Below are 13,429 nucleotides of genomic sequence, written 5' to 3'. Positions count from 1 at the left end.
TATAACTGTAGAATGATCTAGGGCAAGTTCTTGGTTTCTTATGTGGGTTTATTGTTAGGCAGTTTCATTAACGTCCTCCCAGCGCGGTAACAACACAACAACAGCAGTCACATTTTCGTCTACTGTAAAGCAGTTTGTCTGCCGTAAACAGCAATGTTGTGACACTCTTAAACAGGACAATACCATGCCATCTACTGGATAGCCTCCGGAACACTGACATTCAAGTATTTATTTTATTTATATGTATAATAAAATAAATAAATAAATAAATAAATATATATATATATATATATATATATATATATATATATATATATATATATATATATATATATATATATATATATATATATATATATATATATATATGTATATATATATATATATATATATATATATATATATATATATATATATATATATATATATATATATATATATGTAAATATATATATATATATATATATATATATATATATATATATATATATATATTTATTTATGTATTTTATTATACATATATATATATATATATATATATATATATATATATATATATATATATATATATATATATATATATATATATATATATATATATATATATATATATATATATATATATATATATATATATATATATATATATATATATACATATATATATATGAAATATATATGAAATACTCGAGTTGGTGAATTCTAGCTGTAAATATACTCCTCCCCTCTTAACCACGCCCCCAACAACGCCCCATATCACCCCCCACCTCCCGGAATCGGAGGTTTCAAGGTTGGCAAGTATGATAATAAGAATGTTTTATATTTTGAACGTTATTTTTTGACTCTGTGATTACCAGCAGAATTATTCATTACTTATCGTGTTAAGCAATGTCAGCTAAGATTTATCTGAGAGCCAGATGCAGTCATCAAAAGAGCCACATCTGGCTCGAGAGCCATAGGTTCCCTACCCCTGCCCTATAATGACAATGTATTTTTATTTTTTTAAAGTTAAAAATTTAGTAAAAAAAAAAAAAAACAGTACATACATAAGTATTCACAGCTATTTGCTCAATTTGTTGATGTACCTTGGGCAGCAATTACAGCCTTAAGTCTTTTTTTAAAACAAGCTTGGCACACCTATCTTTGGGCAGTTCCGCCCATTCCTCTTTGCAGCACCTCTCAAGCTCCACCAGGTTGGGTGGGAAGCATTGGTTTTCATCCAGGATGTCTCTGTACATTGCTGCATTAAGTCAGGCAGGTGACCAAGAACCCGATGGTCACTCTGTCAGAGCCACACCATTGCTCTGTGGAGAAATGACAACCTTCCAGAAGGACAATCATCACTACAGCAATCTACCAATTAGGCCTGTATGGTATAGTGGCCAAACGGAAGCCATTTCTTTATAAAAAGTTTGCCAACATGCACTTTAAAGAGTTGCAGACCATGAGAAACAAAATTCTCCGGTCTGATCAGACAAATCTTAAGCTATTTGGCATGGATGTCACGCATCATGTTTGGAGAAAACCAGGCAGCGCTCATCACCAGGCCAATACCATCCCTACAGTGAAGCATGGTGGTGGCAGCATCATGCTGTGGGGTTGTTTTTCAGCGGCAAGAACTGGGAGACAAGTCGGGATGGAGGGAAAGATTAATGCAGCAATGTACAGAGACATCCTGGATGAAAACCGATGCTTCTCAACCAACCGGATGGAGCTTGAGAGGTGCTGCAAAGAAGAATGAGCGGAACTTTTTTATTCAAAGCTTGTGGCATCGTTTTTAAATAAAGACCTGAGGCTGTAATTGCTGCCAAAGGTGCATCAACAAAGTATTGCACCAATGCTGTGAATACTTATGTACATTTTAATTTTTTTAGTTTTTCATAAATTTGCAAATGTTTAAAAAGAAAACATTTTTACATTCGTCTGTACAATTGTGAGGACAAAAATGAATGTATTCCACTTTGGAATAATTCTGTAACATTAAAAAAATGTGGAACAAGAGTTGTGAATACATTGCCTATTTAGTGGCTTTTAAATTCAGCTTATGATACTTTTAGGAATATGCTAAGTTTGCTAACAATAACGCAAAACAAGATGACTACAGAACAGGGAAACTGCTGATAAAAACAAAGTATATATTTTTAATAGGAACAAAGGACAGTCAAAAAACAGCAATAAAAACAATTTAAAAAAAATGTTTCAAACTTAATCAAAAAGATAAGTGATGAAGATGTGTTAAAGGCCTACTGAAATTAGATTTTCATATTTAAACGGGGATAGCAGATCCATTCTATGTGTCATACTTGATCATTTCGCGATATTGCCATATTTTTGCTGAAAGGATTTAGTAGAGAACATCGACGATAAAGTTCGCAACTTTTGGTCGCTGATAAAAAAAAGCCTTGCCTGTACCGGAAGTAGCGTGACGTCACAAGTTGAAAGGCTCCTCACATTTCCCCATTGTTTACACCAGCAGCGAGAGCGATTCTGACCGAGAAAGCGACGATTACCCCATTAATTTGAGCCAGGATGAAAGATTCGTGGATGAGGAACGTGAGAGTGAAGGACTAGAGTGCAGTGCAGGACGCATCTTTTTTCGCTCTGACCATAACTTAGGTACAAGCTGGCTCATTGGATTCCACACTCTCTCCTTTTTCTATTGTGGATCACGGATTTGTATTTTAAACCACCTCGGATACTATATCCTCTTGAAAATGAGAGTCGAGAACGCGAAATGGACATTCAGAGTGACTTTTATCTCCACGACAATACATCGGCGAAGCACTTTAGCTGCGGAGCCAACGTGATAGCATCGTGCTTGAATGCAGATAAAAACAAAAGAAATAAACCCCTGACTGGAAGGATAGACAGAAAATCAACAATACTATTAAACCATGGACCTGTAAATACACGGTTAATGCTTTCCAGCTTGGCGAAGCTAAACAATGCTGTTGCTAACGACGCCATTGAAGCTAACTTAGCAACGGGACCTCACTGAGCTATGATAAGAACATTAGCGCTCCACCTACGCCTGCCAGCCCTTATCTGCTCATCAACACCTGTGCTCACCTGCGTTCCAGCGATCGACGGAGCGACGAAGGACTTCACCCGATCATCCGTGCGGTCGGCGGCTAGCGTCGGATAGCGCATCTGCTATCCAAGTCAAAGTCCTCCTGGTTGTGTTGCTACAGCCAGCCGCTAATACACCGATCCCACCTACAACTTTCTTCTTTGCAGTGTTCATTGTTCATTAAACAAATTGCAAAAGATTCACCAACACAGATGTCCAGAATACTGTGGAATTTTGAGATGAAAACAGAGATTTTTTGTATTGGATTCAATGGTGTCCGAATACTTCCGTTTAACTATTGACGTCACACGCATACGTCATCATACATCAGTGGCGTGCGGTGAGGTTCATGTCTGATGAGGCACTGACTTCATCACAGTCAGATTTGCAAACATATGAACCCTAAATAGTATCGTATTCACCATGTGATTGGCAGCAGTTAACGGGTTGTGTTTAAAAGCTCATACCAGCATTCTTCCCTGCTTGGCACTCAGCATCAAGGGTTGGAATTGGGGGTTAAATCACCAAAAATTATTCCCAGGCACGGCGCCGCTGCTGCCCACTGCTCCCCTCACCTCCCAGGGGGTGAACAAGGGATGGGTCAAATGCAGAGGACACATTTCACCACACCTAGTGTGTGTGTGACAAGCATTGGTACTTTAACTTAACTTTACACTTACAAACTGTAGCATGCACACAAAAAAGCACATTTAATAAAAAAAATGTTATTATGGTCTTACCTTTACTTATAAGTGCGGGAGCAGTGGTGTTCATGTTGGAAGAGTTGCGAATGAATGAAATATGAAATCCGCGCTGCCGTCTGCAGGTGTACCTAATGTTGTGTCCCTGTTCACGGCGCCTCCGGCGCGCCGCGCGAGCATTGTTGTTTTTGCACTTTTTGGCTTCTTGTTAAGTGACTTTTTTTGGGTGGATTCGGTCTTGCACGTGGAGGGTTTGGGTGTGGGCTTTGGTTGGTGTGGCCGCGGCGCTCCCGTCGGGGGTGCATTCTGCGGCGGAAGTGCTTGGCACCAGGAGGCGGGGTTATGAGACGAGCCTCCAGTTTTATGATCGCTCAGCACAAGAAATACGTTACACACATACAGTTGTTGACAAAATACACTGTACATTATATACCTCAGCTAACTAAACTATGGAAATGTATAATATAATTCATATAGCAATACAGTCTCACTGCACAGCAGGCCAGCACTTAGCCGAGTCATTGCGCACAATCCATGTTGAGGCACAAATCAGTGACGTGCCTCAACTGGCTGCTGATCACCGCACCGTCTCTTCTCAGTATTTGAACGGCAAATGTGAAAATAAAAATAAAAATAATCTAAAACTGGTGAAGTTAAATGGAAAATAACTTTAGTATAATCACTGGATACATATAACAATTTAATTTTTTTTTTTTCTTTTTACTTTTTTTTTTCTTTCCATGATGGCAGGTGAGGCTGTGCCTCCCCTGCCTCTAGTGACGGCACGCCACTGTCATACATAGACGTTTTCAACCGGAAGTTTAGCGGGAAATTTAAAATTGCACTTTATAAGTTAACCCGGCCGTATTGGCATGTGTTGCAATGTTAAGATTTATCATTGATATATAAACTATCAGACTGCGTGGTCTGTAGTAGTGGGTTTCAGTAGGCCTTTAAAGCTATTTCTCACACAGCTCTTGTTGTTAACTATCTAACCTAAAACAGTCGTGCACTGCTTCCTCCATATGCTTTAAAAGCTCCCGCATCACAGCTGTACCGCCATGAAAAGAAACGTCTCGCTTTGTTAAATTAAGTACGTTCATCTTGTCTTTGGTGTGCTTAGGGTGAAACGTACCCATACTTTTGATGTTTTTACTCGCGGTGTTGCTTTAGTGGCTGCAGCCAATTTTATCTTCAGAATTCTAACCAATCACCGGGGGCACCAGCTCGCACATTTTTTGTTTCCATTTGGAAAAACGCGAGCGATAACGTCACCAACTATTATCAACAATGTTTTCAATTTTTGTCAATATTTACTAATTGTTGCATACCCAGTGGCAAATAAAGAAAGGTCTTTCCAAAAACCTCTAGCACCAAGAACAGTGTATTTGAATTTGTAGAACATACAGTATGTTGACTGCCGGTGGCTAAAGTTGCTTTTTAGCAATGGCTCTGCAGTAAAGCCGTTTTTTTTTATTGCCCCTCAACAAAAAACAGACAGAGTTTTGTATCAGACATGGATGGAATTGTTTGTGTACATTTTTTGGAAGGAAGAAGTGCAAATCTCAGTTTGAGTCTGTGGAAAATTTGAACCCAGCAAACTCGTACTCAAAGAAAATAAAAACGTTTGGATAGTTTGACGCTGACAATTGGGCATGCGTTCACACACCATGTTTGAGTCGGTTAAAATAAAATCTGTTGCAATTTCTCTGGTAATGTGGTTGGTTTGGTCGAGTGTGAACGTTTTCATCCTAACCGAACAAGGGGCTCGAGATCACTTCAAGATGTAAAAAATGGTGGCTTTCGTCGTGTCAAAACAGTCAAATAAGGCAACACTGATAAAGCAAACAAGACTGTACATGTATTTGGTCTACCCAAAGATAGTCTAGATCACAGGTGTCAAACTCAAGGCCCGGGGGCCAAATCTGGCCCACCACATTATTTTATGTGGCCCGCAAAAGCCTGGAAATAATATGCGTTAATAAAATGCTTAATCTTTTCTTACTAAATATATTTGTTCTTTCCTTTTTGACATTAAAATCATGTACTGCATGCAATTGCATATATTTTAAAATTCAATATTATCAAAATCAAAATATAATATTATGTATTGCAAAAATATGTTTTGTTAAAATAAAGATAAATACTGTACTTAAATATCTGCTTCACTTATGATTTCAAAACAAATTATCATTCAAATTGTAGATTGTAAAATTGACAGTAGATTTTACGGTTAAATTCTGCTGACTGAGTTTTTTACTTTGGTACTGTTTTTCCCCATATAAAGTAAGACACCAAAACATTAAAAAACTAACACAAAAAACATTAAAACAACAAGATTTAACGGTAAAAAAAAAAACTGCCAGCTCTGTTGCTTGAATTTTACCGCTAAAAACAGTGGTATTGTTTTTCCATTCCATTCTTCTTTCTTTTTTTTATATGCTGTAAAAACCCACTACTTTTACTGTAAAATTCTGGTGACTGAGCTACCAGTTTTTAAAGTAAAATTTAAATATTTTTTTTATAGCTTATGTGAGAATTAAATTGTGAATGTATTATATATATATATATATATATATATATATATATATATATATATATATATATATATATATATATATATATATATATATATATATATATTAGGGCTGGTCGATATGGCCTTTTTTTAATATCTCAATATTTTTAGGCCATATCACGATACACGATATGTATCTCGATATTTTGCCTTAGCCTTGAATTAACATTTGATACATATATTCACAGCAGTATGAGGATTCTATGTGTCTACATTAAAACATTCTTGTTCATTCTGCATTAATATATGCTCATTTTAAACTTTTAGGCAGAGAGGGAAATCACAACTAAGTCAATTTAGCAAAAGTGTATTTATTAAACAGTTATTAAGCAGTGGCACAAACATTCATGTCATTTCCAAAACAGCAAGTGCAAGATTGTCAGAAACATTTTAAAACAAGGTATGAGTGCACTTTTGTGCATGACGTCACTAAGATGACTTATCAAAACAACACTAAATTAAAGTGCACTTTTTGTACAGAACGCCACTACAATAGTTTAACAACATGATGTCACACAAGATATTTCAATAAGTGTCAAATAAAAATGAGCTGCATAATAGGAAATTAAATAGTGTATTTGCTTCGCTATGTGGTAGGTTCCTGCGGACATTATCTCCTTTTGTCGTGGACTCTTTTTTTCATACGGTGTTGATGTGGAAATGTTTGCCTCGGCATTTTGTTGGTGTGGCACCGAACGGAGATGTTGACAGGCGGAGTAAGCACTCTTGATTCTCTAGCGGGTGACTTTTCAAATGATGCTACATATTAGCAGTAATGCTACTTTTTGTAGAAACGCTTTTGCCCCACACTTGACAAATTACGGTTGTCTGTTCGACATATTCCCACTTGAAGCCAAACCACCGCCAGACGATGGACCCCGTGCTGTTTTTCTTGGGAATTAATTCTTCCTTCATTTTTTACCAGATCCACACCTTCTTTCTCTCGTATTACCAATCGCACCACAGCTAACTTTAGCCATGCTGCTACGTCTCTGTGCCGCGAGGGCGTATACGTATGTGACGTGTGACGTGACGTATGCAATAATGTGCGCTTGCTGTCTGTGAGAAGGAGACACAAGAAAGAGTGAGAAGAGCCTGTAGTGTAATGCCAGCAGCTAAAAGCAACTGCGTGAGAACATATACTCCGATATCACGAAATAATCATTTTCTATATCGCACAGAGACAAACCCGCGATACATCGCATATATCGATATATCGCCCAGCCCTAATATATATATATACACACATATATATTCATATATTACTCATTGTTAAACGCGGCCCTATGAGGGCAACCGTAACTGCGATGTGGCCCTCAATGAAAACGAGTTTGACACCCCTGGTATAGATAAATCTAGGTTTACGGTGTATTTAACATGGTGTAGATCAGACCTGGGCAAAATACGGCCCGCGGGGCACATGCGGCCCATTAAGATTTTCAACCCGACCCGCCGGACGTTGGACATAATTTTTTTTAGACCTTTAACATCAAAACTGTAGCTGCCATCATGATGTGCAGTGCTGTTTTGAAATGTCCGTAAGTCTTGAACTATAGAAAGTATTTCAATGGTTGAAATCTGCGCTTTTGAGTGTTATATGAGTTATTACGGTAATCTATGCCACAGCAGCTCAGACGAGGAACAACGCAGAGTGGGCGGGGCTTGTTTTCAGACCAGCCAGCCCCAAACGCATGTGTCAGGAACAGATGCGGAAGCTAATTTTTACAACAAAGTTCTGCATAAAAGTGATAATACAGTATATCATATTGTAGGTGTTTATTACATGTTGCATTCCTATTTTGCTTTTTGTTACATTTTTGTTGTGTTTTGCTTGATAGTAAAAGATGTTTATCGAGGAGCTGGTCTGAGAAGTAAAAAAGGAGCGATGTTCTTTTGTTGTTAATATTCAGTGTTTTATTGTTAATAGTTAATATTGTAAATCCCACTTTCTTTATTTCAATGTACATTTTGGGTATCCCATTCAGTAAAAAAACTGTAAAATTCCATTCCGTTTTTTTTTAGGTAGTCTGTCATAACTTTTTTAGAATTCTATCGGACATTGTGACTTTTGGTATTAGTGTTCCTGAAAAAAAGGGACCCAAACACACATACTGCACAGCAGATTTTTACAGCTAAATGTGTAAATATACCGTAATTTCCGGACTATAAGCCGCACCTGACTATAAGCCGCACCAGCTAAATTTAGGGGAAAATACAGATTGCTCCATATATAAGCCGCACCAGACTATAAGCCGCAGGGTTTTGATGTGTAATTACTGTAGTATATAGGGGTTCCTGCTACCACGGAGGGGATTGTCGGGACAGAGATGACTGTTTGGGAACGCAAAGCGTCCCATTTATTAACAATAAATCTTTCAATCATTCAATCAAAATTTCACATCTTTGACATGGCGAACAGCATTCGTGCAGAGTACAAATAATACAACGGTGCAAAGTAATACAAAGTGCTCGCCTGTACGTTATCAAAATAACCAGCCTACCGGTATATGAAAAGTCAGTCTTTAATCATTGTGTCATTGTCTTCCTCCTGCGTACTAAAACCACCGAAATCCTTTTCGTCTGTGTCGGAGAAGAACAGGCTGTATATAAGCCGCACCCTTGTATAAGCCGCAGGGACCAGAACGAGGGGAAAAAGTAGCGGCTTATAGTCCGAAAATTACGGTACTTCATACACACATATACGTTGACCCCCCCAGACACATTTTTTCTCTCAATGTGGCCCCCCGAGTCAAAATATTTGCCCAGCTCCGGGTGGAGCTGCATGTTCTACAGGGTTAAAACCAAAACTCACCTCCAGCTTACCGTACTTATTTCTGGATTTGATTGACACACACTTCTAATTTTATGATTTTACCGTTCCCCCTTCCCGTCTGTGTGTGATGCAGTTGGCTATGCCTGTCAGCCTGTGTGATAACGACGAGCCTGACTTGAATTTCCTCCCCTCCCTCTGCTGTCTCTTGTGTCGCAGGATGAAGGGCCACAACACCTTATTTCCACAAGTGCAGTCGAAAGTACAAAGACTCCTTGCTCTGCTACATATCACGAAGGAATGGAGGTCTCTTGATCCCGCTGGAATCCCACTAAAAGATTGGGCGACAGAGAAGAGTTTTCCCTTTTTTCTTTCCCGCTTCCTTGTTTTTTTTGTTTTGTTTTTTTGCAAACACCTTTTTTATTATTCTGTTTTGTTTTGGAAAATTTCTGCAGAGACCAACTTTTTTGCTGCTCTTTTTTAGACATGATGGGTTGGGGAAAAGGAAGAAAAAAATAACTTTTTAGACTCATTATGCTCAAAGCATGCATACGTCAACACACACGCATACACAAAGACAATGAAGTTAAAAAAAAAAAAAAACTTTGTATATGTATAAATAAGTGCAAATGCCAATTCAAGTACTGAAGCAAACAAACACACACATATATAAACACACACACACTCACACACACACACACACACACACACACACACGCACACACCAGCCTGCTGCCATTTTGGTTTTTGTGCCTACACAGCTGTGTACTGTGTGACAGGGCCGTGCTCTGGACGGATGAAGACAACAACAAAGAAGAAGAATCCAGGATAATTTACATGCATCATTCCTTAGGAAATAGGGACCAAAGGACTAAAACGCTTTTTAAAAGAATATAAATATATAAATATATATTTAAAAAAAAAAATCATACCTTGTAGCTTCAAGTATTACTCATAGTTAAAAAAAAAAAAAACATTAAATCAATATCCAGTGGCCTACTGTAAGTACGAATAAAAAGAATATGGACTTCATGTATCAAAAAAATAATAATAATGGTAGCTTAGGGACTGATATTTTTTGCTCTGGATGCTGATCGGGCACCAGGTTGTATTATAGGTTAGAAGTAGATTAGGAAAAATATGTAGATTTGCTAACTTTTAATGTTGTTTGAAAAAAAAAAATACTTGAAGTTACAATGAAAAGGAACAAAAGGAACAATGGACATGATATGGTCACTGGATACTGCGCTCATTAGAACGTCCAAGGCAACGGGAGAAAGACTGTTCCGGAACGGGAACCCCACTTAAAAAAAGAAGACAACTCATGCCTGCGCTGGACACGGTGCAGACGATGAAGACTTCTCCTTCGCCATTGCGATGTCCAAGCGACAATCCACTTTAAAAGACCAGGCAACCCCGATTGGTGTCTTTTGGACTTTTGTTTACTGACGTTTGTTTCAAATCGCAACATATGAAGCCACCAATTGTTGAAAGCAAACTGTTTCTATGGAGGGAAATGAACGCACGTTTATTATTGAACAGGAAAGCTACCGAAACTGCCAGAAGAATGAACCTCAAATAATTAAAGTCGGGTTTCCCTTAGCGTTGGGTGCGCATTTTATCGCCTTTCCATTGTTCAACAGGATGACCAAAATATCCAAACGAATGGTCCCAACAAATACCAGCTTGCAATGTTTCAATGAATTACTTTTAAATCCTGAATAAAAAACGGTACAGTGCAAGATAAACAAATATGTAATACAAAAATAATCATAACATTTTTCCCATTTCGTCATTTCTATCATCGCATGTAAGATGACAAAGAAAGACAATTCTCCAACGGCCAATAAATAACCCTCTGGGTTCAGCCCCCATTTTTATCGGCCACTATTGTGTGTAAAAAGCACAGACAGAGGTAGTATCAGAGTCGTATCTAAGACGGAAGGGTGCTCGGGTAACTTATACAGTAAATGTGTTTTTAGGGCAGGCATGGCGATTTTGTTTGTGTTAAGCGTGCACAATTGACTAGGACTGGTAACCGACCGAATTACGTCCGTAACTTCGATACCAGGGTTGCACGTGACGTCATGTCAGGTTGCAGACTTGGCACATTCAGAACAGGTGTAGTCATAGTGGACTGCCCATAGGAAATGTTGCAATTTTCTATGCCAACAAAGCAAGCATGGCTGACAGAAAGTGGTCAAAAGGTAAGGCCCCACTTTCCGAGCTAGCTCGATATTAATTTATATTGGTTATGTCTAAATACATGCTACTAGCATTAGCAATTTTACAATATGTGGGCTCTGTACCGAGGATGTCGTTGTGGCTTGTACAGCCCTTTGAGACACTTGTGATTTAGGGCTATATAAATAAACATTGATTGATTGATTGATTGAATTTCAACACCTCCGAACATTTGCAATCAAAACTACTGCAAAGATGCCCGTTACAATAAAAAAGCTGATTCATAAACTAATTACCAATTATTAGCACTTTAATACACACAAAAGTACAGAAAATGTGTATTTTTGAGTAGCGATACCAAGGTACCGGACATTGGTGAAAGATACTTATCCCTACAGTTGACCGCCCAATATCCTGCCTTTGGCGGTAGTATCTGAGCTATAGTAAAAAGCTGCAAGTATGTCTTTGTAAATGTAAATACATGTGAATGCCAGATGGGAAGCAGTGAAGTTTGATACAGTTTTTGCTACTGTGTTGTAAAGCTATCCGACGAGTATGAAGTGTCAGACCTGACGGTGGAACCGTTGTCCATTTTGGAATGCTGGTTAAAAATATCAGCTTTTTTGCCTCTCGACTTTTTTTGGGACCTCTACCAGAGCCTATACTGCGACCAATACGGGTCACTAAAGAGTTGGATATTTCAGTCCCCTCTACAACAATGGAAATACGATAAAATGCAAACTCACAAATGGTAAACAAGACCTAAAAAGCTGTATAATTGTGTCAAAAGTCCCCTTAAATGGTATTCTTTAGGTGTTGGAAACACATGAAAAACACTATAATAACATGATGTACATTCCACCGTTAACATGTCCCTTGACCTACTTTATACAATGATTCAAGACAAAAGATAAGGACACACTCCTTCGTAAAAAGCCAACAACTCTGAACATTCCCTCGATTTGTCAAACGAACGCCAGCTTCCGAGATCCCAACACACTTTGAGCTGCGGCTAATGACAGGCGCCAAGAAGCAGGTCTCGGCAGGAGAAGTGAGCATCCTTTTAAACTAATACTTCTAGGATGACTATAAAAATAGAAGGTGTAAACACGCTCCAGGTGACAAGCGCCATATATCTGTGCTGCCAGGAAATAGGATTAAAAGGTTCAAAGAGTCTATTAGCCGGGTCCAACCGGTTGCAGGAGCGGATATAAAAACGAGAGCAGATTTATTGCAAATAACTGAAGGAATTCGTAGATCTATTGCGATAAAGCACATAGCGTCAAGCAAGTGGCAGAACAAACCTTTCCTGGAGCTTTGTTTCTATATTTAAACCAGTTAACACCACCGCTGAACCGTATTAGCCATTCTAGTCCACCTCCTCTAATGATCGCACTGTAATCACCAGCTTTTATCTATCACAAAAAAAAAATCACTAGGGACCAAAATGACAAAGGGGGTGGTTATTTTTGTGGGCTTGTGGCCACAATGTGTGTCCCTGGGGAGGCTGCAACACCTTTTCATGCTTCATGTCATGGCTAAAACCGATTGCAACAATAGTTTCTCTTTACTCAATTCTGAATTATTGCCGCATTGGTTGAATATGGTCAATCAACCGCGTCTGTAATGCACAAATGTACTGCAAACTTAAAAGGAAAAGCAAAAGCTGATACAAATTTGGACGTGTACACTTTGTAAAACATTCCTAATAAATGTCTTCCTTCGTAATAAACGTTGATCTGTACTATTTGTAGCGGAGTAAATCAAAGCCGTTGCAGTAGTGTGCTGTGTGCATGCACAAAGCAGTCAAACCCGTGCTCAGATCAATTCTTGAGAGGCTGAAATAATTGATGGCTAACCTAATGTTCTATAAGCAATGACATTCCCTGTGCTTGCCTTAGCCAACAAAGTTCAAACACTCCCGATACACAAGCTTTAATACCAGATGCCGCTCTATACTTCCCCCTTCCAATGGCAGACTGGGCCCCCCCTGGTGAGCAAATGACGCCCACGCTAGCCTAGCATGCTGCCGACTCCTGGGTCTAAACAGCACGGTACTGATGACGCATAAACTGCGATATAGAGGCACAATTTGAAATAGAACCATTAGGGTGTATATGCATTCG

At 38.5% G+C, this 13,429-nt stretch overlaps 1 protein-coding gene across 6 annotated transcripts in view; it reads left to right on the top strand.

Moving 5' to 3' along the window:
• Positions 1-11,407, top strand: part of celf6 (CUGBP Elav-like family member 6) — a 439,773-nt gene extending 428,366 nt beyond the window's left edge. For all 6 annotated transcript variants that reach the window (XM_062023932.1, XM_062023933.1, XM_062023931.1 and 3 more), the window contains one exon: positions 9,339-11,407. In XM_062023932.1, the coding sequence (XP_061879916.1) occupies positions 9,339-9,343 (5 nt within the window). In that variant the 3' untranslated portion in view covers positions 9,344-11,407. The remainder of the gene's footprint in view (positions 1-9,338) is intronic.
• Positions 11,408-13,429: the final 2,022 nt, after the last annotated feature.

This window comes from Entelurus aequoreus, linkage group LG02, assembly GCF_033978785.1.
Source record: "Entelurus aequoreus isolate RoL-2023_Sb linkage group LG02, RoL_Eaeq_v1.1, whole genome shotgun sequence".
In the NCBI taxonomy this organism is placed as follows: Eukaryota; Metazoa; Chordata; class Actinopteri; order Syngnathiformes; family Syngnathidae; genus Entelurus; species Entelurus aequoreus.
Note: the sequence above shows the minus strand (reverse complement) of the source record. Positions and strands in the feature narration are given on the sequence as shown.